The sequence below is a fragment of the Patiria miniata genome, unplaced genomic scaffold (assembly GCF_015706575.1).
Source record: "Patiria miniata isolate m_02_andy unplaced genomic scaffold, ASM1570657v1 HiC_scaffold_8, whole genome shotgun sequence".
Classification (NCBI taxonomy): Eukaryota; Metazoa; Echinodermata; class Asteroidea; order Valvatida; family Asterinidae; genus Patiria; species Patiria miniata.
The window spans coordinates 11,430,982-11,456,352 of record NW_024037075.1 but is presented as its reverse complement, the minus strand read 5'-3'; the positions used below and the strand labels follow the sequence as shown (position 1 = coordinate 11,456,352).

The window sequence follows — 25,371 nt, the reverse complement described above, 5'->3', positions numbered from 1 at the left end:
TTTTATTAAAGAAGTTTGCACCCTTACCAGGATCATTTACTAAGGGTTTCCCTTTGACCCACTTGTACCCAACTTTTACTGGACCAACTAAATTGTCCACCATTTGGTATCACTATCATAATCCATCAAACGCCGTACCAGTGTTCTAACAGAAAAGGCATATATAAACAGAGGAAAGCATGCATAAATCGGCAAGGGTTTGGATATGACAGGATACCAGCTAAGAAACACACCATTACAGAATGCAGAGGTTTAAATCTGGTTACCATCCTTATTTATAGTACCCCCTTTTACTGAATGTGAATGTGACACTTTAAAGAGGTTGTGGAATGCTCGAAGACATTTCCGTCATTTTTTGGGTATATGTAGCCTAAGGTGTGATGAAATAAAAACGACTATTGTTTCTGTCATAAAATGAGTACAAAGGGTACTTTTGAGAGCTATTTTTCAGGTCCTGTTTCGACCCGAACGTGCAATTTGTGTAAAAGTCGTCGTTGCGAGCAGCAAACAAAACACAGTAAATCGTGACGTAATAAACAGGGCTCGTTTATGCTACTCTGTATCGGGAGTCCTGTTTATTAGGTTATGATTTACTGTGTTTTGTTTGCTGCCCGCAACGACGACTTTTACACAAATTGCACTTTCGGGTCGAAACAGGCATGACAGGACTTGAAAAACAGCTCTCAAAAGTACCTTTTGTACTCATTTTATGACAGAAACAATAGTCGTTTTTATTTCATCACACCTTAGGCTACATATACCCGAAAAATGACGGAAATGTCTTCGAGCATTCCACAACCTCTTTAAATCTGATACAAATTTAGGCTGATGCAAAATATGTAAGAATAAGGTGCATTCATGAAGTTATATTGAATCATTATCTTTAAAAAAAATCCAGACATAATTTTTAGTAGGGTTCTTCCTACCATCAGATAAAACATGTAACTCCACTCTTCACGATTTCCCGTTTTCTACAAATATGACCCAAAGAACTCATTCCCCATTTTCAATGTATGAATTTGTCTTTTCATGATTTCAAATTTTTCAACTGGCCAGACAGCCAGTCTAGGCCTTCGTACAGACCATCGCCGCTCGTTGCGCATGTGGCCTGGATGTACCACTGGCGGCCCCGAAGGCTGTGCAGGCCCAGTTTGTCGGTGATCTCGGCCGCATTCATTGCATTGGGAAGATCCTGTCGGGGTAAACAAAAATGCAGGTTGACACACAGACAACTTTTACGAATTAAGTAAACCCTTCCTACATGTATGTACTGCAACGTTTTACCTTAACCCTAACCCACCTCACTCCTCCAAAATCCTCCTGGCGGTTTTGGAGGATTCTAGAGGATTGAGGATGAATGGTGATTGAATCAAATGAGGATTCTGGAGGATTGAGGATGAATGGTGATTGAAGCACATGAGGATTTTGGAGGATTGAGGATGACTGGTGAATGAAGCACAAGAGGATTTTGGAGGATTTTGGAGGATTGAGGATGAATGCATTTTGAGGCAGGACTGTCTGATGATTTTGAAGGATTTGGCGTTGGTTATCCTTCATTTAAACACGAGTGCAAAGTTTTGGGATGAGGAGGATTTTGGAGGATTGAGGATGAATGCATTTTGAGGCAGGACTGTCTGACAATTTTGAAAAATTTAGGCGGAGTTGAAAAATTTTGGAGGATTTTGGAGGATTTTGGAGGATTGAGGATGGTTGTAAGCAACAAGGGCCTAGGGGGTTAGGGTTAACCTTCCCAAATCCTCCCAAATCCTCTTTGCAAAATGGAGAATCTATCAGGATAGAGGCTGTATGGCACAAATGTGTGGCCTATTTTTTGAGGATGCATGCACTGTACATGTATCAATGTCTTAGGCAGGACCTTGTGTTGTTTCTACTCAGCCGTGCATTCATTTAGGCCTAGATTATACTTGAAATCCTCTGCACTGCTCTAGGATATCACTGGATCTGTCTCAACATATTGACAGTGATTGCTGGAGGATTTTTACAGGATTGAGGCAGTGGTCACCCCTCCAAGGACCACATTCAAGAAATAACTGATGATTTTGGAGGATTGAGGCTGTATGCAATTTTTACATGGAGGCAGTTGGAGGATTTTGTAGGATTGAGGTTACATCCCAGCAAAAATGCTTAGGGAGTTGGGGTTGTTAAAAGTTAACTGACAAAGTGCGCTAATCAATTCATTTCAAAAGAAGTCAAGCACATGTACTTCTCGTACCCACACTCAGATCGTAAAATTTTAAGACAAGAATTTCCCCTATCCTTGCCCTTTAATGACTTCACCCTGATCATACCACAAAATTCAAAATCAACGAGGTTTTGGAGGATTGCGAAGATTTAATATTACATCAGCACTAGGCGTGGCTACTCAGTTCGGTACTTTTAAAATAGCTTGCAAAGAAAGCTTCACAATCTTTCTTAATCTTGCTGAGCTCAAACGAATTACCACATGGTCCATGATTTGATGACAACTTTTTGCACAGAGTGTCAGACTAGTTCACTGGTCCTTTCCTTGCCTTCTGCCTCTATTTCCAGGTTCAATCCAACCAAGGACAACATGTGGTTTGAGTTTATATCAGTCCCTACCATAGAGCTATATTAAATTACTAGAGCACTATCTTCGTGTACAAAGTAATGCCTGCTGGGCGCATCCATGTTTTTGTGCACAAACCTATGGAGACCTAGAAGTTTTGTACGGCTTTTGTACGGCTATTTGCATATCTGCGTTTGTATTCCATACGGGTGCGATATCGAAGCCAATACGCCCAAAACCGAAACGCACCATCAGCAAATGAGCGTGTCATTTTGCTCTACGCAAACAGCGCAACGCGTGCGCGTATTCGCTGCAGATGCTTTTTGCCGTCACGTTTTTTTGAACTGTCAATGACGCGCTTAGGTTGTTTGCGTATGTTCTACTTGCGCGTTGCATGTAGAGTACACTTTTAAAATTCAATCCATCTAATTTCATTAAGTTCTACAAACACGCACATGAATTCAAAATGTATGTGCCCAGAGCTGCTTCAAAGCGTCTCCGCGCGCAGAATGACGAGTTAGCGCTCTAGTAATATAATTTAGTAGTAATTTAATATACATGTAGCTCTACGGTCCCTACCTAATTCTTTCAGTTTCCCCCAGATTATGTCCATGTATCTAGGATTTTTGTCCCACAGCTAACAGTATTTCATCATTGTCTTCTCTCTATACATGTAGATTTCTCTAGGCTTGCTGACGTCAGTGCCATGGGTGCCTTTGTGAGGAATCGGTGCTTTCATAACAAGAATAATATTATTATAAGATGGAATTGTTGCGTCTGGGTGATATAAATCAAATTAGGCTTTTGCCCTTCACACTGAGTATACAGTGTAACACACTGAGTATACAGTGTTTAAACGTCGGTGAAGGGCAAAAACCTAATTTGAAGAATAATATTAGTAATTTTCACCATACCTGTTTGTTTGCAAACACCAGAAGATGGGCATCTCTCAGCTCATCTTCGTTCACCATCCTGACGAGTTCCTCTCTGGCTTCACCCACTCTTTCCCTGTCGTTGCTGTCTACTACAAATATCAACCCTGCAAAAGACAAGAGAGACCAACTTACTTTGGAAGAGTTGAGATGGACGTATTTTAAACACTCGAAGTGAAAACATACCAAACAAAAGTCGAGGTGCGCGCGCGGAAGATGCCAACCATTATGTCTCTCCCGAAATGCTTCTCAAAAATCTTTGCTCATAAAAACATGCTGGTAAAGATACTGTTGTCCCTATTTCAAATTTTTGCTAATTTACACATCAATGGTAAGTGAGAGTTGGAAGCATAACCAAACCAACTCCAAATTAAAGCTATAGTCCATCATTTGCAGCCATCCGAAAAAGTAACTGGCGTATTATCGTTGAAAAACATACTTGGTTGAAAGATAGTAAGTGGACTAAACTCCCTGTAAAATTAATCTTTTTGGCAAGCTATCATTTTGAAGTAATCAACGAAAGAAGGCCTTTCCAACGGTGCGTCTTAAGACGCACCGTAGGAAAATTTTAAATGAGTAGTTCGTTTTGTTATTCGGCGCAGCGCGCGCAAGCATTGGCACGATGCACAGGCACGCGCGGTTGCTATAATTCATCGGATCAGTGCGCGACATCGCGTATAGCTGTAATTCAAAACAATTCAAAACATGATTCAGCAACTTTTGATTTGAAATTGAGATCCTAGAATACTGTTTTTCTCGGAATATACAGCTGAAGCTGAGCTGAAACTTCATCAGGTTAGTTGTTCAGTATCCTTCATTAGATTTTGAACACTTTTGTTGCTTCAAACGAACAAAATGCATAAATTACAAATGATGGACTATATCTTTAAGAACATGTACAGGTGTACACCATTTTTTTTTAGTTCCAGTGTAGTCTGTGACTTTTATAAATAATGTATCGTACACTAAAGGCAGAAGTTTTCACGAGGAATTTCCGATGTCTGCTTTGTGCAGCAGGAAAGTTAGTATGTCACTCCACATGAAATCTGGACCCACCTTGTGTGTTCTGGAAGTAGTGTCGCCAGAGAGGTCTGATTTTGTCTTGGCCACCGACGTCCCATACTGTGAAACTGATGTTCTTGTATTCAACTGTCTCTACGTTGAAACCTGCAAAAAGGCGAAAACAGATGTTGGCAAACTAAATGGAAAGGATGCAATTTCAAGTTCTGGAATTTTTTATAATTTTTAATCTTGTATGTTATTCTGTTGTGAATCGAAACTTGTTATCTGTGAACACGCTTGCTCAAGTCAAGAATATAGCATCCTTATATATGACAGAAAACAAATCTACGCAACTTGTACAAATCTATACATTTAGAATATCTTGAGGATGCACAGAGTCTTGAAAATATAGTGTTGACTAGGGCTGTGCATCAGCACCGGGTACCCAAGTGCCCAACCACTGATGCCAGGAAACCGGTTCCAGATTATGGAGTCGAGTAACCGTAATTAACTTTACATATTGCTTGGTAACTTCTCAGTCAACGAAAAAGGAAAGGTTTTGAATGTTATTGACAGGGAATTTTCAAATGAAAACCTGGCTACATGGAAAACAAAACAGATTCACATCTACGACCCTTGCAACAATTTACATGGCAAAGCTTAAGAGCCCACTGTACATGGGTCATTCTACCAGGTTGGGAAGCAGTGCATGTTACCTCCATATATTTGGTTATAATATTAAGGGTATCAATGCATTCTAAACAATTGCTCAACATAATATTTGTCTTAGGGTGTTTCAATACTTGAGAAAGTTTGAAATTTTTTGAAAGTATTTTGACAAAAATATGAGCAAAAATGTATTAATTCGGACGTAACATTGACACCGTGTAAATGTTACATCCAAATATTCTTTTTTTGCCATTTTTTACACGTATGTAAAATATCACCTAAACTGACATTGTCCAATTTATCATTGGACACCTAAGCACCAAGAAAAGCTTTTGTTTTGGTATAGTCAGGGTTCCAATATAGCAGAAACAATACCTCAAGTGTGGATGTAACGGTGACATTTGGGTTTTACACCGTGTCAATGTAACATCCACACAACCAAGCAATCATATCTGCTCCATTTGATACCCGACTACCGTAACAAAAGCTTTTCTTATTGTGTTGCATCTAAAGTAAGAAGTACGCAAAGTGAATTTGGGTAATGTTTCGCAGAAATTTAAAAAAAAAGGTACAAATGTCATATTTGGATGTAACGCTGACACATTTTTTGATCATATTTTTGGCAAAATACATTGAAATGATTTCAAACTTTCTGCAGTAGTGAAACACCCAACAACAAATATTATGTAGAGCAACTGCTAGCAAGGCATTCATGCTTTTCTTAATATGGTCCCCAACCCGGCGGAATAACCCACATACTTTTATTTTGCTGTACTGACGCACCGATGTGGTAGTATAATCGTGCAGACCTTTATGAACAATGTGAACAGCAATTTCCGAGATTTAAATTTTGGGTTTTTTTTTTTTTAAACAGGTACAGGTGTTTTTTCAACAAGTTGCCCGATTCCTGTACTACCCGTAAATGCACATGCCTAGTGTTGACATAATTCATAAACAAAAACCTCTGTAAAAATCCCGCCACTCACCAATGGTGGGAATGGTTGTGACAATCTCTCCAAGCTTGAGTTTGTACAAAATTGTCGTCTTTCCGGCGGCGTCCAGCCCCACCATGAGAATCCTCATCTCCTTCTTGCCGAAAAGGCCCTTAAATAAACTCGCAAATGCTCCCATGTCTGTTTACACACAGGTGACTGATGTATAGGCAACAGCAGTGACACACGTACAATCAGTTGGTTGTGTGCTGTGATTCAGCGTAAACAATCAATGGTGGGCTACCTGAAAGAGAAACAGATTCCAGGAAAAAAAGTGAAACAAAACTGTACAGAGTGATTCTTATTCGACTTATTGTCAAGGCTTGGAGAGTATCCAATCCATGGAGGAAGGAACACAGTAAAACACTGTCTATGAAATAGGTAGGCATATCAACGCCAACATGCTGTATACTCCACGAATAATATGGGAGTGACTTTTGGAGCAGCCGCTGTATATGTGTCCCCCAGACTATGCCCAGTACTTTTTGACATACTCATGTTTATTTCACTAACAAGTATAAGGGTTGAATCGATCCTGATGGTGCAAAAAAATGATGAAAACAGTCCCCTTTCCGTACCGAAGCTACAGCTTGAGTTTTAACGTGCACGGGAAGCACTGTTGGCGTGACGTCAGAGTCTTTTGGTCTGGGAACCGACCACAGACACCGACTTTGTAGTGCATATCGCGGGCGGCATCAGACTGGCCAATCACGAGACCACGTGATAAACGCTGCTAATAATTTGGAATCGCACTTACGATCCGGATATGAGGAGTGCCCGGAGCGTCAGTGCGATACCAAATTATTCTTCTGTCAAAATGAAGGTCACTGCCACAGTCAGTCATTGCAAAAGTGATGATAAAGACATGAATCTGGGACTGACACCCACTGAGAAACATTCTCAATTTTGTTAGGAAATACTTGGAAGAAAGTTTTCTTGACTCTCCATAGACTTTGTACACAACCGCTGAAGGGGCGTCAGGTTGCAACATTTTTTTCTGAAACAAAACCTTACAATGCCTTAACAATATGACTTAATTAAATGTTTACAGATAAGGCCGAAAAAAAACCAAACTTTTTGCTTCCGATTACATGCCTTTCAAAATAGGGTCGGTTGGTCGGAAACACACGTGCTTGTACATGTGTGGGTTCATGCTGGTACGTGTATGCACATGTACTACTAAAAGTCCACCCCGTATCCCCGCATCCGCGAATCCACTTCCCGGCACCTACTTTGGACTTAGACATTTTTCCCCTGCTCCCCATTCAACTCACGTTGTCTCTGCCTTCGTTATTTTCCAACATGGATATGGATGCCTCGTTGGCTCGTTCTCAAAAATATTTTCCTCTGCTAAAGTCCACCCCGTATCCCTGTATCCCTGTATCCGCGTATCTACTTCCCGGCATCTACTTTGGACTTAGACATTTATTGAACCCCTGCTCCCCATTCAATTCACGTTGTCCCTGCTGGCCGCATTTCTCATTACAGGAAAATATCGCCCACTTTAGACCCTCCACCGCTCAAATCCACCCCGTATCCGCGTATCCACTTCCCGACACCTACAATGTACATGTACTTTGGACATTTCTGCACGATTCAACTACTTCGCAATTTGATGTCTATAATCACGTGCGTAATAAGCGCAATGCGGCGACGACTGTTTCCCGCCGCGCCGCGCAGGGGCCAATTATGAAAATGCGGTAACTAGTCTGTGCACGGCTATGCGATCGTTAGCGCTAGCATGGCTATGCAGGCGCAGGCACGTGCTCTGTCAACTGGTCGGACTCGACATCGTAAAAATGCTGAGAAAGACACCGTAAAAATGCCAAGAAAACACAGATGGAGAAAGAACATTTTTGCAAGTTAAATCACAGATTTGATTTAGCTTGTCTGTGTATGTATTTTCCGTGTTCAAGAGTTCATTTTGAGATCGCACTACTCGTATTTGGAGTGATACAATGCAGCGTGTTTCCTGAAATGTTCGACCTGTTGGCCGCGGGCCACACATGTACAGTGTACATGTACAGTGCATCACACACTTCGGAGTTTTGGCCAGCTCCCCTTCTTGACTAGCGTTGTGCCTATGGTGCGAACGACCTGAATTTCCCACAATTTTTTTTACGAATTGCCAGACGCAACACAGTGCATCAGGTGAAAAAGTCTGGTGCACTTTGATGCATTCAGCTACCAACACCAGTGCATAAACAGCCGCTTCTGACACAATGAGAGCTAGTCCCATTGAACAATGCCACAGTTGTACCCTGCTGTGTGCGGTGACCACAGACTCTGAGGCAATTCGGCCTTGAGACTTTTGGCCTGATAGATCTTGCTGCACTGGGCAGGCTTGTCACTTTGACAAGTGTTGCATGTTGCTGCGTTTGGCAGGGTTTCTAGCCAAAATACCCTGGCAGTGCGTGAAATTACAGTCGGACATCGGACATTTTCCGACCACTTTCATGGTTTGTCCGACCAAATGCAGATGTGCTCGGACAAAATGTCCGAGCGATTTATGTATTCTTTGTGGAGTTGTCTTTTTCAGAAGTATGAAATAAACGTTTGCACTCAAAAGTATTTTGTTGTTTTACTTTATTTCCGATGATCCGGTCTGTAATACTTACCGTACGCTGAGCGGCTGCTAACTACATGTACGTGTTGTCTTATATTCACGCAATAGATGCAACGCGTTTACACCCCAATACATGTAATGAGAATTTAGTAAGATCAAAGTACGTTGTGTTGCGCGGTATGCTTTAAGTGCGTGATTCTTACTAAATTCTCACAACGTGGCTTACTACAGAAACGAGCGCGTGAATGCCCGGCGCTTGTCATTGCAACTACATAGTGTGTATTATGGATACGTACGTACGTAAACATACATACTGTACATGTACACACGTGTATGTACCGTCCACGTGTTTGAAGTATAGTAAACGCGGCCTTTTGAAAGTTCGTCTCGCAAGGTTTCACAGAGTAATTTACTTGGGAAAAAGGACGCATTTCAAGTTTTCAATCATGAAGAGAGCACTATGTAAGTATGTTTTAACTAGTCCTCGACTGTTGATAACCTATTTGTTTGCTCATGTGACCTTCAAATTTGGAACGCTAAATGGCAGATCAAAACTTGACAATCAGACAATGGCAGAACACTTTTGATTGTGCTCGGACATTTTGTCTGACCACTTTTTTTGTCTAATTTCACGCACTGCCCTGGATAGGAGGGTTAGGGTTAAGGTAGGTTTTATTCACTTTTTGTGGCCATTTTGTGTATAGCTTTTGTAGTGCAATGGAAATAGTTCAGGCTAAAACTTCGCATATAATACGGGCGATTCCCAATAGTGCGCCTCCAAGAGTTTGCAACGCGTTGGCCAATCACAATGCGCAAAATCTGTCGACCCAATGCGCGTTTGGAAAAGGTCAACTGATTTCGCGCATTGTGATTGGCCAACGCGTTGCAAACTCTTGGAGGCGCACTATTGGGAATCGCCCGTATTGAATACCCCATTCAATCTGCATAAAAAAAATTGGCAAAAGAAAAAAAAAAATTCCGACCGACCGACCCTATTTTTGAAAGGCATGTAATCGGAAGCAGAACTAGTCTTTTATTTGGCCTCATTGGTTGAGCGTTTTCGTGACATCGGTTGGCTGGAGTGACGTCACGGTTCCAACCAAAGCTAAACAAATGAGGGCGCTAGCGTGCGTGCGCGCTTTCGTACGCACGTACATTGTACATAACGTACGACTCTGGGAATAAACTGATGAAAAGAGACTACAAACACGTACAAGTTTAACGTTGCTTTAGAGTTTATTTTCCTGATTAATGTCGGTCAGCATCACATATGGAATTCCTGAACCCAGCAGCCTAATACTATAGGTAAGGACACCAAAAATCTGGTCCAAATTGTGAGTGGTCTTATGTAGAGAATTCTCGTCCTGAACGTTAGTCGTAATGCAATGAAGACTTCGTCCAACCTGGGCTAGGTCGGTCGGGTAACCGGTGTCGTGCCAAAAACCGTCCGGTGCCAAATAGTGTCCGCTGAGCATGCGCAATAGGCGCCAGACACTATTTGGCATGTAATACATGCCAAATAGTGTCCGGTGCCAAATAGTGACCGGGCGCCGTCGATCGAGCGAGAACAAGGGCACGTACGTACGTCCTGCCGGACAGTATTTTGCAGAAAAAATCGGACAATATTTGGCAGGGCGGGGAATCAAACAGTATTTGTTGGCAGGAAAAATCGGTCAATATTCAGTAGCGGGGGAATCAGACAATATTTGGCAGGGGGAATCGGACAGTATTTAGCAGGAAAAATCGGACATTTTTTTCGCAGGGAAATCGGACACTATTTGGCAGGGGGAATCGCACACTGTTTAGCAGGAAAAATCGGACAGTATTTGGCAGGAAAAATTGGACAGTATTTGGCAGAGGGGAATCGGACAATATTTGGCAGGAGGAATCGGACAGTTTGGCAGGAAAAATCGGACAATATTTGGCAGGAAAAATCGGACAGTATTAGGTGGGAGAAACCGTAAAATATAACGTTGGTTATAATGCTACACACAGCACAGTACGTACTACACACACTTCACACGGCGTTAGGCCTACGTACGTACTGCATGCCAAACAGGTGAACTGACGCGAAAAAACACACAAACATTTTGCACAAATATATTATTAGGGAAACCAAGTCAGATAGTTATCAAAGATAACAAGGAAAACGTTAAAACAGATTTTTAAAAGCAAGTTCAGGTGAAAAGAGATCTTTTCTATACGAGTATTGACAGCTCGACAAGGCACGCAATAGGATGCACGCTAAGCGCGGACACTATTTGGCAAGCATCCGTAAACAATGTGACGTCATAGACGCATGACCAATCAGATCGCATTATGCTAATTAGCGGACACTGGCACCGGACGGTTTTTGGCACGACACCGGAAGCAGAAGTATTATTTTTTTTGGCCTAAGACATATTGCCAGATATGCTAATTAGTATTGTTATACTTAAAGGGAAGCAGTACATAACAAAGAATCACAAAAAAATATAAAACAATGAATTCATCTTTTCATGGGGGCGAGTTACACGAGTAAACCTATGGGGGCGACTTGACTTCTTCAACTCAAGTCGCCGGGCACGCGGCGCGTACACTAGTCATGCTAGTGCAGGGACAGGTTTCAACTGGTTTTTCTCACCATGTTTAATCATTTACTTTCAAATTTTAGCATACAAACTCACCGTACCTTGATCTGTGGCTTGTTTCCTCAATGTTCAACAACCAAAACTAACCGCTCTCATGTGATCCAATGTGATTTACCCACGTACAAATTTCATCCGAACGGTGAACCCACGACAAAATGGCCGACGTGGAGGATCAGAAAAGTCATCACACGGCGCATTACGTCACACAATGACGTCACGATATTTGCATATTGCTCATCGCGCACTTTGAACTTCAAGAGTCAAGCTTTCTGTGCGCGTGGGGGGCGTGTTGTTGAAATCGAGCAGTTCCAATAATTTAGGGAAGATACAACATTTGCAAACATCAAAAAACGAAATGATCAAATTATCACGAAATACCTCACTGGATTGTTAGGGACTGACAGTCTTAAGCATCCTTTAAAATCGTGGCTCCTGGTGTGCTGACATTTTCAGGAAAAACTGTATTTTTCCAACGCTGGTCAGCCGACCAGTGTTGGAGAAAACTGGCTTTTTTGAAAAACTATTCCGAATTGTTTATATTAGTTATATCTGACCTTTCTTTGCAATTGATTACACACCTGTGAAGGGGTACAAGCCAGTGCTAGACCGATTCTATGACCTTGCAATTGTTTGATTTGGTCTAACTAGAGGGGTGGGGGTGGGGGTAGGGAGGGGATTGTTGTTTCTGTTCTGTCCAGGGATGTCTACATGTGGTTTCTGTTTTTTTAATGACTATTTGACTATGTTTAGTTTACATTTACATTTCAGTGTGGGGTGTATTTTATACTTTAATCTTTCAATTTAACTAGCACCTTTTTTCAAACGGTCCGTTATGTTTGAAAATACTCCTATTCTTTAAACAAAAAAAATCACACAATGAATTTCAGTTTCAATTTAATGTGTTAATTTCCTCTTTCATTTTTTACTTAACATACATCAAGTATACCTTGTGGTACTGTATATCGTGGAAAAACATATTGTTCCACACATGCATTTTCTTTCATAGAAATATTTGAAAAGCAAACCTTAGTTACTGACAAAAATACTCAATTTCTCGACAATTATTTACAATCTCAAATAACTTTGTAAGAAATAAAAAATGGTTTTACCCAAGTTTGTAAACATGGTAAAATTTTGGCAGGTTACAATCAATGCACCTTAATTACACAATCTCACGGCAGTAACAATCTGAGGTATTTATATTCCACAACCGATCAACTCTCCACAAAAGCTTTCTTTCCATAAAAATATTTGTCAGTTTTATCTCATTGCATAGAGTTGGGCCAATAGTTTACAGAGGTCTAATTATGCAATGGACACAAATGCGTTTATGGAAAGACGGCTTGAATCAAAAGCAATTTTAATTTAATCGTAAAGTATTTCAACATCCATGTTATGTACATCACACCACATTCTTATTTGAAGAAAAAAAAATAACAGCGTTGCTGTTGAAACCCCTCAGCCAGAGTCAAGTTATCATCCGGAAACCATTAACCTTTAACTCACGTGGTGACCTTGACCTTTGGCCTTTGACCCCAGAACCAGTCCCAACATGCCTGTACCAATGGGAAACCCCCTACCGAAGTTAGACACCAACATTTCATTTCTAACTCAAGTTATCATTCGGAACCATTTACATTGAACTCACCACGGTGACCTTGACCTTTGACCTTTTGACCCCAAAACCAATCCCAACTTGCCTGTACCCAAGGGCAAACCCCTACCTCAGTCAGACACCAAAATCTCATTTCTAACTCAAGTTATCATCCGGAAACCATTTACCTTTAACTCACCATGCTGACCTTGACCTTTGACCTTTTGACCCCCAAACCAATCCCAACTTGCCTTCTCCCAAGGGGAACCCTCTTCCCAAGTTAGACACCAAAATTGCATTTCTAACTCAAGTTATCATCCGGAAACCATTTACCTTTAACTCACAATGGTGACCTTGACCTTTGACCTTTTGACCCAAAAACCAATCCCAACTTGCCTACTCCCAAGGGCAACCCTCTACCAAAGTTAGACACCAAAATCTCATTTCTAACTCAAGTTATCATCCGGAAACCATTTACATTTAACTCACCACGGTGACCTTGACCTTTGCCCTTTTGACCCCAAACCCAATCCCAACTTGCCTACTCCCAAGGGCAACCCCCTACCAAAGTTATACACCAAAATCTCACTTCTAACTCAAGTTATCATCCGGAAACCATTTACATTTAACTCACCACGGTGACCTTGACCTTTGACCTTTTGACCTCAAAACCAATCCCAACTTGCCTACTCCCAAGGGCAACCCCCTACCAAAGTTAGACACCAAAATCTCATTTCTAACTCAAGTTATCATCCGGAAACCATTTACATTTAACTCACCACGGTGACCTTGACCTTTGACCTTTTGACCTCAAAACCAATCCCAACTTGCCTACTCCCAAGGGCAACCCCCTACCAAAGTTAGACACCAAAATCTCATTTCTAACTCAAGTTATCATCCGGAAACCATTTACATTTAACTCACCACGGTGACCTTGACCTTTGACTTTTTGACCCCAAAACCAATCCCAACTTGCCTACTCCCAAGGGCAACCCCCTACCAAAGTTAGACACCAAAATCTCATTTCTAACTCAAGTTATCATCCGGAAACCATTTACATTTAACTCACCACGGTGACCTTGACCTTTGACCTTTTGACCCCAAAACCAATCCCAACTTGCCTACTCCCAAGGGCAACCCCCTACCAAAGTTAGACACCAAAATCTCATTTCTAACTCAAGTTATCATCCGGAAACCATTTACATTTAACTCACCACGGTGACCTTGACCTTTGACCTTTTGACCTCAAAACCAATCCCAACTTGCCTACTCCCAAGGGCAACCCCCTACCGAAGTTACAACCCCAAACAACATTTCTAACTCAAGTTATCATCCGGAAACTAAGCTGCCCGGACGGACGGACGGACGGACGGACGGACAGACATACATACATCCGGACGGACGGACGCCCTAGGCGATGACAATACCCCTCGAGCCTCTCGGCTGAGGGGTAAAAACGGTTCTTAATAATTAAGTTTTGGCTGTAACTTCTGAGACACTCATAAACTGCTGAAGCAACATCAAGGTTAAGCACCGAGGTTAAGCACCATCAAGCAAAACTTTGGGCAAACCAAAAAAACGATTGGCGCAGGACATGAAACCAAAAAAAAGACCCACAAAACAACGTAGCAATACTCTACTACATATACTATTACCTTTAAGTAAACTTGAATCCTCGATCCTGATTGGTCGATCCATGGCAACAAGCCGTGCTACATATAACCATTTAGCACAGTCTCGGTGCATACCGCACTCCGCGTATTCCGCTGTTCAAAGATGCGAGCGACATTCCGGCTGCATACGCTACTGCGATTGAATGTCCGTGTAAAGTGTGCTCGTTCCAACTGTACTGCGCATCAAGTTTGCTTGAAGATAAATTCGTTATCACGCTCGCGCTCGTGGAACACGGAAAATGCAGTGCGTCTGTGTCCCACATATTCGGCCTCGTGGTATGCGGGACACAGACGCACTACATTATTCTGTGTTCCACTCGCGCTCGCGGGATAACTTATAAAATCCAGACCCATAAATTGTTCAAGGGTACCCGTCAAATGCCGTAAACTTGTAAAAAAAAAATGTTCAAGCTTCAGAATCGTTCTCCGTCTCGTTGTGGAACCTCATCATTCTTCCAGCTTCGCCGTTCTGATGCAGACACTGTGTCAACTTCTCCGTGTGGAAGAGGTGACCCCTGTCCCTGAAGGAAAAGACGCAGTACAAGACGGCCCCCGTGCAGATGAAAAAGAAGGAGATGACGATGAGATAACCAAAGGTCTCTGGAGCCGGGAGGATGATGACCAGGATGAAATGAAGCATGTCCATGGAGCACTCCAAGGAGCGCTGGACACCGTTGAAGACGCCGCGCTGATTCTCCTGGACGTTCTCTTGGATGAGCTGGGTGGTCACCAGATCAAACATCCACAAGCCTACGGCAGATGGGAGCAAACAAACACAATTATTGCAGATAAGATGGAGCAACCAAAATCCTAACAGGACTGTACTAGGATTTGTCAAAGTGAGTCAGATTGGTGCAGTGGTATTTCCTCGCATTCCACTTGCCTTACCCAGGTTCAACAGACAGCCTTTGGATTAGTCTGGTTTCCAGACCAAAAGATTCTGACTTTTCCTGATGAATCTTAGGTCCGATAGCCTCCGGTAATACATTGTATTACAATTTACATCACGTGACTAAAACGGGAGGAATTCCTCCTTTTTCCGAAAATGTCCGAAGTTTGCCGAATTCATTTCGTCGACAATCGGATAGTGTCCGAGTATTTCCGAGTATAATATAGGTTTTATTAACTGCTAATTGCTTATTAAAAACTTTAAAAAACTAGTTGATAATTAATATCCTTGCTTTTATTTAGAAAACTTGAAATTCAACGACGATTTTGCACTCGGATCGTATACGAGGGGCAAACTTTTTGCTGCGTCATGCACTAGTTTGAATTTGACGACCGTTACCGGCATTTTCCAAAACTCGGCGTGGTCTCAATTCGGCTCCGCCTGCTTACAGTGCTGTTTGGGTGTCTAACTTTGAAGATTCCAGGTCAAAATTAGTCAATGTTTTCTTACAGAAGTATTAAACTGTATATCATAACTGTATGATACATGAAGCAAGTGATTCATTTTTAAAAAAAGATCAGAACATTAAAAGCTTTATGTGATAAAGCAAATTCGGAAACGAAGCCGAGCTTTGAAAAAGGGACATCAATGTCGTCATGTTTAGTTTTAGCTACGGATGCTGCCTGACCTACAATTGAGACGTGTAGACGTCGGGGGAAATTGTCAGGTCGGGGAACCAGACTACCTTCGAATTGAATTTTCAGTTGTGACCTAGTTAGCCTTTAGTCAAGTCCCACGCGCTTACCTGGACACGTGACGCACCCCGGATGCTGACACATAAAAAGACTAGCACGAGCGGCGAAGCCGCGAGGGCCTTTACCATCTCGTGGAGAATGCTTATGTTTTTCTTTACATTTGTCTACCGATTTGGTAGACATGCATAATGCATTACCCGTTGTGAGTTGACCAATGAAAATGCAGAATTACTAACGTTAAATCAGCTGTCGTCTGGCGCCAGACAGCACGCGCGCCATGGCGAACGTGCTGTTGCTGGTAACCGCAAACCACCGTTAGATGATTGGTTTATATGTGACCGGCTCCACAAAAAAAGGTATTAAGTCGCTCTGAGCATTATTGTGTAATGGCCTGCTCAACATTGAGAGGGTGAAAATTTTGTCAAAATGTGATTTTCATTTTTTATCATGAATGACATCTTTAATACCTACAGTTTCAGGTTTCATTCACAGAAATGTTGATTTTGATGAACAAAGTGGAAAAACATTTTGTGTGCATCATTCTATTGTTCTACATGAACGCCAGCTATTTCAAAGCCTGTTTTCTCAGTTGTGTAATTTGAACTCCAAGGAAGTAATTAATAAGCAAATACATCATATCTCCAGAACGGGAGGGGCTATGGAGCTCTGTTATGTACCAAATGAAAGCTTACATTGTGGGCTTTCCAACCACGTATATAACTCAATTTTCCCTTTTTTGCGACATAATACCCTTTTTTGTGGAGCCGGTCACATTTGAGATTATCCTCCAGCATCTGAACATTTGTCCATTGTCCTTCCTCCACAGGTCTCTTGGAGCTATAAATGGTAGTCTCAAAATATCATTTGCCAGTTACTTTGGTTAACGATGAATTTTCCTGATCAACTCTTAAAATCTGTCATGATTTATCGACAGTTCATCAACTGACACCACAAGTGTTGTAAAATCTTAGAATTGAAATTTTTTTTAGGAGGGGGGGGGGAAGAGGGGAAGCTGATGACCTGTTCCTTACCTACTCTGGAAGTAACCATTCCTGCGAAGAATAAAATTGGAGATAAGTAGCTCTTTGGATCATCCCTGCCCTGTGGTGTTATCAGGGGTGTGTGATCCATTGTGACGTTTGGTGTGACAGCAGAAAAGTTCCCTGTGTCATTGCCAATAGTTGGCCCAGCTGTTGGTGAGTTTGATTGGCCAGAAAAGTAGTAGTAAGGGTCAAACGGACTACCTGCAGCCCACACGGAAAAGACGCAGAGCAACAGACACAGAATTTCCTCGGAGAGGGCGTACAGACCCGTGCGGGTAGCACCGATCTTTTGACGCATTCGCTGGTAGACGAAAGTCCCCACAATGCCGGCGATGGAACCTAAGCCTCTGATGACCCCCAGCAAGGCTTCCGATATCCCCATGGAGTAGCCATAGCCGGTCGTGATGGAATCGAACCCCATGACGGTCATGTAGAGGAACGCTAAGGCCAGACCAGCCATGTAGACGGGATAGGACTTGTAGGTCAGCCAGCCATGGTAGTAGGATATGAACCAGTTGGCAACTCGTCGCAGGATCGTGGGTCTGGGCGAAGGCTGCGTGACCTGCACCTCAGTGTCGGCGGGTTGCTGGTCGTCTGGCGTGTCTTCCTCCAATCTGCTCCAACCCTTCGCTGTGTTTTTGGGGCCTCCTGATTTGTAATCTAGGATGAGATTTGAGAAAATATAGGAATACCTCAGCGGAAGAAAGGGCGAATCTTCAATGAAAGTTACATGTTGCTCCTACTGTTCTCAGGCATGCAATTGGGAAGTAACAAAAAAAGAGGAAGTTCAAATCTTTCCAAGACTTTGTACAGTGTTTTTCTATTTTCAATGGCACACAGGGGAAGTAAACGAAGAGGGATTCAGCTGATCCGAGGAAAAGTTGCATGCCCGTGTTCTTACTAACACTTCCTGTGTGTGAAACAAAAGATCCGAATTCTGAGCTCTTCACCCCAGATATACACAGAACCCTCAATATTTTTGTACTATTCAGGTATTATCAACACACCTGGTTCAGCATGTTCATCAGTCCCTCTAGCATCTCCAGCTGTGGAATGCTCCATTGGAGGTTCATCTTCATCTGCAACTTGTGCGTCTGCTTGAGGTTCTGCGTCTGGGTTCTCTGCACTGGGCTTTATCTCTGCCTCCTCGTTGGGTTCAGTGGCTGCCTCGGGTTCGGTGGTCTGGCCCGCTGGCTCCGCAGCCGTGGCCGTTTCTGCGAATCAAAAACAATGGTTCAGAGAGCGTCTTGAAAACATTGGATGCAGTTTTGTCGCCATTGTGCTGCCTTGTGACTGTCTTGTGATCATCTTGAATTGAAACTCTGCAGTTCTTAAAGAGTCCTGTCGGGATCATTAGTCCCACTCTCAAGTAAGCTAGTGATTCTTTTATTTCACAAGTTCTCAGACAACACTGCATATTAAGTGTTTATAGAATGAAATGGTTGAAGAGCAAAACCAAACATTAAAATTTACAGGGTGAGTAAAAAAAAACGAAACCCAAATGTCGGGACCATTGTTTTAGTGGAGTTCTGTATGTAGCACTTTCAAAATCTAGGGTATAGGCCTGAAAGCCACATTCATAAGCTTTCTTTTAGTTCAAGAATCATTCAAATCACTCTTGTACTTTTCAAACACAATTAACAACCCTTTTAAAGTTCTGTCCACGGATCACAAAAAAGGCGTGCATTCTTCCATCAAAACAAAACAATTCACACACATCCCTATGTGATTTGTTTTCGTTTTCCTGAAAGAATGCTGAACTTTTTTGTGATCCGTGGACAGAACCTTAAAACGGTGGTGGTATTTAAAATTCCAGGATTTGAAACGTACGTAAGTGTTATGAATGATTCTTGTACTGAAAGAAAGCTTATGAATTCGGCTTTCATATCTTAGATTTTGAATGTGCTACATGCAGAACTTCACTAAAAAAATGGTCCCGACATTTGGGTTTTGTTTTGTTTTACTCACCCTGTATGATGTAAAATCCCATTACAACACAAAGTTCTATCATCTACGATAGCGTCATATTAATCCAATATTAGCTGGTTTGAATCCAATGTGATTTTTCTCACTTTCACTCGGGGGGGGGGGGGGGGGGGGGGGGGGGGGGGGGGGTAACACATGGAGTATACAGTGTTTATACGTCAGTGAAGGGCAAAAACCTTATATTAAATTTACATCACCCAGGCGCAAACTCCATGTTATGAATGGTCAAATTTATCGACAACTCACCAGTTTCATCCTTGTGAAGCTTTATGGCCAGTCTGGGGACCTTCTTGTAGACCCTTAGCAACAGGTAGTATTCCAGTATGAGGGAGCACAGGTTCCAGCCCGCAATGAAGATCCCGGCTACCGTCATGGAGGCAAACGACATGATCTGACCCACCAGGATCGGGGCCAGAATATTGACTGTCAGGTCGATGCGACGAACCGTGGCGTTCATTTCTAAATGGTTGAAGGGGGAGGGTGAAAAAAAGGTGTTTGTGTCAAAATTTGTATGAAAAACCTATTTTCAGCATTTTTTTATACCTTGATGACTTGCAATTGACTTATAAGGACTTGTGAGGTTTTGTTAGGACTTGTAAAGACTTGAGAGGTTTTGAGAGGACTTGTGAGGTTTTGTGAGGACTAATGAGGACTTTAAGGTTTTGTGAGGACTAATGATGATGACTTGTGAGGTTTTGTGAGGACTTGTGGGGACTAGTGAGGTTTTGTGAGGACTATTGATGATGACGTGAGGTTTTGTGGGGACTTGTGGGGACTAGTGAGGTTTTGTGAGGACTTGTGAGGTTTTGTGAGGACTTGTGAGGACTTGAGAGGTTTTGTGAGGTTTTGTGAGGACTAATGTTTGTGTCAAAATTTTTATGAAAAACCAATTTTCAGCATTTTTAATACCTTGATGACTTGCAATTGACTTGTAAGGACTTGTGAGGTTTTGTTAGGACTTGTAAAGACTTGAGAGGTTTTGAGAGGACTTGTGGGGTTTTGTGAGGACTAATGAGGACTTGTAAGGTTTTGTGAGGACTATTGATGATGACGTGAGGTTTTGTGGGGACTTGTGGGGACAAGTGAGGTTTTGTGAGGACTTGTGAGGTTTTGTGAGGACTTGTGGGGACAAGTGAGGTTTTGTGAGGACTTGTGAGGTTTTGTGAGGACTTGCGAGGACTTGTCAAATCTTGTGAGGACTTGTGATGGGAGCTTGGCACCAACCTGCCAGACGCTCCTTGTTGCCCCCTGCCAGCACCACCACCCAGTCCTTCTGGATGCAGATCTTCTCGGCAACGCTCGCCAGGTTGGCAATCACGCCCAGGACGATGATCACTACCTGGCAGAAGAAGAAGAGGCTGCCGTTTCCAACGGGCAGGATCTCCGTCTTGAAGTGCAGCAAGATGAGGAGACAGACGGCATTGATGATGACCCCCGAGTTTTGGATCACAAGACTCTGCCTGGTGGCTGCAAATCAAAATCAAACACCATTCATAGTTGAACAAAAAAAAATGACTAAGGCGGGATTCGAACTTCTGGAATGATGTACTGAGCTATCTTATAGAGGTGGTCACCATATTCGTTTATAATAACAGCCTAGTTTTGCATCACCTTACTCCGACTCATGACTGTATGCAAAAGTTGAAATGGATTTTCAGTCGAGTGGAGAAAAGCGAGCGGAGCAGGATTTGAAACCTGTCTCTAGAATGCTGTACCGATGTTCTACCAACTAATTGGTGGCTAATTACTCGATTTTGCCTGGTGGCTGATATTCCAATTTGACATAAAATACTGAAAGGCATTTGGACCAGTACGTGACCTCTAGAATGCCATATACTGACACTACTACCAACTGAGCCAACAAGCTCAATTTCTTCATTACCACTTAACCGAGGCGTTCTGTCCACCCACTGACCCACCAGGGTGCCAAACAGTAGAACCGAGATGGTCAAAGCAAAACCAAAGACAGCGGTCAGTCGTAGCGAGTTGTCCTCAATTTCCACGAGGTACAGGGCAACGGCAAATGTCCACATGCGGTCACCCTACAGATAGACAACATGAAAGAGTAATTGATACGATAACACACAGACATGACAGAGTCTGCAACACGGTGTGAGGCTGAAGCAAATACATTTTGTACGGTTGCAAGAGCACGCAGCAAAAACAAAATTAAGAAACTGCTCCAGTTAAAGCTATTGTCCATCATTTGCAGCTATCTGAAAAGTAACTGGCGTGATTATTGTTGAAAAAACATACTTGGTTAAAGGACAGTAAGGGGACTAAACTCCCTGTGAAATTATTCTTTCTTGCAAGCTGTCATTTTGAAGTAATCAACGAAAGAAGGCCTTTCCAACGGTGCTTCTTAAGACGCACCGTAGGAAATTTAAATTAGTAGTTCGTTTTGTTATTCGGCGAAGCGCGCGCAAGCATTAGCACGACACACAGGCACGTGCGGTTCAGTGTGCGACATCGCGTAGCTGCAATATGCTGAGTGAGAACGTGTCTCGGATGCTGAATTCAGGCCCAATTCAAAACATGATTCAGCAACTTTTGATTTGAAATTGAGATCCTAGAATGCTGTTTTTCTCGGAATAGACAGCTGAAGCGGAGCTGAAACTTCATCAGGTTAGTTGTTCAGTACCCTTCTTTAGATTTTGAACACTTTTGTTGCTTCAAATGAACAAAATGCACAAATTACAAATGATGGACTATATTTTTAATTATGAACCACAAGATGCTCCCAATACTTGAAATTCGAACTAAGTTGTTATCTGATTACTATCATCATTAGATAACCAGTTTGCGTCGGAGGATGTGATAACACAAACTGGCTGTTTTTATACATGGGCATGGTTGATGGGTTAAAATGTCAAGATTGCTTCAACTCGCCTCCGGGTGACGTCTAAACACGATAATCCCTTGTGTCTTTTGTACACACACACAAAGTCTGTGAAGTCTGTGGAGGCGGACCATGTGTTGATTTTGAATTGGCCGCTGTGCACGGCCTATTGTTCAACAATTTACGTTCCAGTGCGCACCTGGGAGTACTGAAACATATGAGGTTTCAGCAAGAAATATCGTACAAATACCGTTGAAATGACTCTTGCAAATCAGTAGTTATGGCGTTTGGCTGTATATCAGAAGTTGGCTGGAAAATGTTTCTTTTTGCAAAAATTGAAATTTTCGGCAAAAATAATCCTGGCGCAAAGTAGTTTAAAGAAAAATGAATTTAATATGAACCTACCCAGGCAGAAAAGAACTGGCTGCAGTAAATGAGAAACGCATTGGATTTAAACCATGCGACCAATGCCGGGCACCGACCTGTAATAAAACAAGGAAACAAGTGCTTCGAGTGAAATCTGGGAACTGAAGCTATGAAACTCATAATGCACTTTGATCCATACACATACATGTATGTCGAATGGTAGCCCCATAAATGTGGCCAGTTTACTGGACTGCCTCCGTAAACATAGGCCACACATCCGCCATCACTGAAGCTACTCGAACAAGTTTGCAAAGTGATTTCCACATTGCGACTTCAGACCCAGTTCATTTATGCTTTAAAAATACACTCACCCTCTTAATAACAAAGTTTGAACCTGCTTCCAGTGTCAGTTGCCAAGCTGCTGCGTAATTTACGATATTTTCTGGAGGCTTCTTGGCAACTTTTCGGTCCAACTGAACAATAACCTTGTGCAATACCTGACGGGATACGAACCAATATGCAGGGATCGTTCACCTGTCAATCACGCGTGCACGAGGCACGCCACATTACCTTCATTTGGCTTTTAGGCCAAAGAGCGCCCTCAATGAGTCATGCACATGCGCAAGGCCAAGAAAAAAATAAACCATTTTCTTGTCCAGCCCACTTCCTTTTTACTGCCCGCCTCTTTATTTTCTAATTCATACATTTGCAATATATTTTTGCAAATATACTGTCAATGTATTGTCTTTTTATTTGTTGCCAACAAAATTGTAACTTTTTTGGACACAATTTTCTATCAGAAAAAGAGTCGAGAAAATGGAAGAATCCATCCGCCATCTTAGAAAATCTACCATCTTGGAAAACACAAGGAGGCTGCCTCCTTCATTTCTTAGAAAAGTCTGGATGAGAAACTTTGTTGTTTTTAACTTGGCCTGATGCTAGCTACCTTGTGGTTGCGCATTGTCATCATCATCTTGCATTGCAATTGCTGCATCCCCGTCTCCAATACTGGGTGGATTTTCTTCGTCGTCCCTCCCATCCTCCCCCTCATTATTCTGTGACTCCGCCCCCTCTGGCTCCAAGTCCCCTTCATCCATCTCTGGGATCGTGGCAATCGTGGAAGGTGGAGGAGGCTGATGATCTAGGTCTGGTGCAGGAGCATTGTGGGATTCTGTCGATGCCTGGTTCAGTGGATCAGCCATAGTGAGTGAAGTATGCTTTTATGAATGATGAGGTGCTCACGTTGACCTGTTTTTGTTTAGACATACACACATAAACGTTATTTGCACAACTATATGTGTAATAGTTTTGGCGATCGTGTATCTACGGACCCCGTTTCTTTAAGGGAACAAAATGCACTTTGAAATTGTTAGACTGACAAAGCACAAATGTAGTTGGCAACATTATGAATAAACATGTACATGAATGTCTTAGATAGAGGGCAGCGTTTTGGGCGACAACACGCAACCCAAAAATAAAGATGGCGATCACTGCATCGTGTACCATGAGCACGCACGGCACGCTGAATCGCAAGGCAGCAACCGGCAGTAAACCACGCAGGAAAATTGTGATTTCTACCCCAAGAAACTATCAAAATTGCAAAACAGTTGTCATTAGAATTAAGAGAGGTCTGCTTTTGATTGAAATTTTGATTGAAAAGGTCATTTTTGAGCAATAAAAAACATCTTTGACTCTAATTTGATATTTACTAAACAGGGGCCCTACGCTACACGATCATCATAGTTTTAGCAGTTCTAATGTCGAATTCCTGATGAGCATAGTTTTAGCAGCCCTGATGAGCATTGGAGCTGGAGTTACTCAAACTAGGGTGAGTGTGCCTCTAGTTCTAATTTCTAATAATTCTAATGTCTAAAGTATAAGTTCATGAACTGCAAATATTAAAAGTCTGAGCTGAACATGCTGAATGTGTTTTTTTTTTTACTAAGTCATAAATGTTTGGGTAGGCTATGCGGGTGATGCCTATTCTTTGCCACATTTATGGGGCTATGAGGGAGGCCCAGACCTCCATGTAGGCCTTGAAGTTGAGGCTGTGTACTGCGTACGCACAGTGGCCGGTCATAGTGGCGCGGGCCAGCGCACCGGCAGCGGGCCGCATATTTTTTTCTCCCAAACGACATCCACATATGGGTGTACGCTATGGCGTTTTGGACTTAACTTTTATGAAAACATGAGAAGAAAATATAAAACTAGAAAAAAAGTGAATTTGAACGTTATGAATTTCGGACTTTATTTCCCTTTTAAAAAAAATCCTCCAAAGCCTCAGGTAAGAAAAGGAACAAAAAATCGGGTGCAAAACTAGCTTGAGTAACTCCAGCTGGCATGCTACATGTGAATGAATATGGAGCATGTCAATTGTCAGCTAGCTAGAGTTACATGCTCAAGCTATGCAAAACCGAGATCCGAACCCAGACTACAACCTTGCGGTGTAAAATCCTACTTTCTATCATGTGTATCGACTGACCCACGCCAAAATTTAGGGAAACAAATAATTTATACCTGCGTGCGTATCATAAAAGTATCGTAGAGGGCGCTACGATACTATGCATGCGGATGTCGTTTGGGAGAAAAAAATTCGCCGGCGGGCCAGCCGGTGCGGCCGATGCAACTTACTTAAAACAAAGCGTACGACAAGCTGAAGTTTACAAAAAGTCCCCGATACAAATTATAGGAATTAATCACAATAATCATCTCATCTTGAATTTCATACCTGAAAAGCAGGTCGAATGTCAGGTTTTCATCTGCAAAATCAAGAATATCTCAATAAGTTGACGACATGTCGATCGTCTGAGCTACACCTGACTTTAAATTGGCCAAATGCCGTCAATTGATGGCGCTGTGCAATATTTTCACTAATCACGTGCGTGGC

General features: G+C 42.3%; 2 protein-coding genes across 3 annotated transcripts; both read right to left on the bottom strand.

Moving 5' to 3' along the window:
• Positions 1-876: 876 nt before the first annotated feature.
• Positions 877-11,541, bottom strand: LOC119719506 (ADP-ribosylation factor 1). 2 transcript variants are annotated; one of them, XM_038188986.1, is made up of 5 exons: positions 11,381-11,541; positions 6,138-6,387; positions 4,537-4,647; positions 3,463-3,587; positions 877-1,192 (listed from the first exon to the last, which is right to left on the bottom strand). In XM_038188986.1, exons 2-5 carry the CDS (start codon positions 6,280-6,282, stop codon positions 1,028-1,030), a joined length of 546 nt encoding a protein of 181 aa, XP_038044914.1. In that variant the 5' UTR covers positions 6,283-6,387; positions 11,381-11,541; the 3' UTR covers positions 877-1,027. The 2 variants fall into 2 exon arrangements, with proteins under 2 accessions (XP_038044914.1, XP_038044915.1); XM_038188987.1 differs by having other exon boundaries at positions 11,376-11,526.
• A 2,850-nt stretch (positions 11,542-14,391) lies between these two features.
• Positions 14,392-25,349, bottom strand: LOC119719555 (solute carrier family 40 member 1-like). The gene is made up of 9 exons (XM_038189026.1): positions 25,213-25,349; positions 23,431-23,732; positions 22,524-22,600; positions 21,162-21,321; positions 20,504-20,746; positions 19,526-19,738; positions 18,301-18,507; positions 17,282-17,953; positions 14,392-15,356 (listed from the first exon to the last, which is right to left on the bottom strand). Exons 2-9 carry the CDS (start codon positions 23,684-23,686, stop codon positions 15,013-15,015), a joined length of 2,172 nt encoding a protein of 723 aa, XP_038044954.1. The 5' UTR covers positions 23,687-23,732; positions 25,213-25,349; the 3' UTR covers positions 14,392-15,012.
• Positions 25,350-25,371: the final 22 nt, after the last annotated feature.

Excerpts from the sequence above, each read along its gene's own strand:
- LOC119719506 (XM_038188986.1), bottom strand. The coding sequence starts at position 6,282 with ATGGGAGCATTTGCGAGTTTATTTAAGGGCCTTTTCGGCAAGAAGGAG. Across the intron at positions 3,588-4,536 it reads CTACTTCCAGAACACACAAG|GGTTGATATTTGTAGTAGAC; the intron begins GTGGGTCCAGAT and ends TGTCTTTTGCAG. Across the intron at positions 1,193-3,462 it reads TGGTGTTTGCAAACAAACAG|GATCTTCCCAATGCAATGAA; the intron begins GTATGGTGAAAA and ends TTACCCCGACAG.
- LOC119719555 (XM_038189026.1), bottom strand. The coding sequence starts at position 23,686 with ATGGCTGATCCACTGAACCAGGCATCGACAGAATCCCACAATGCTCCT. Across the intron at positions 18,508-19,525 it reads GCTTCACAAGGATGAAACTG|AAACGGCCACGGCTGCGGAG; the intron begins GTGAGTTGTCGA and ends TTTGATTCGCAG. Across the intron at positions 15,357-17,281 it reads AATGGTTACTTCCAGAGTAG|GCTTGTGGATGTTTGATCTG; the intron begins GTAAGGAACAGG and ends CATCTGCCGTAG.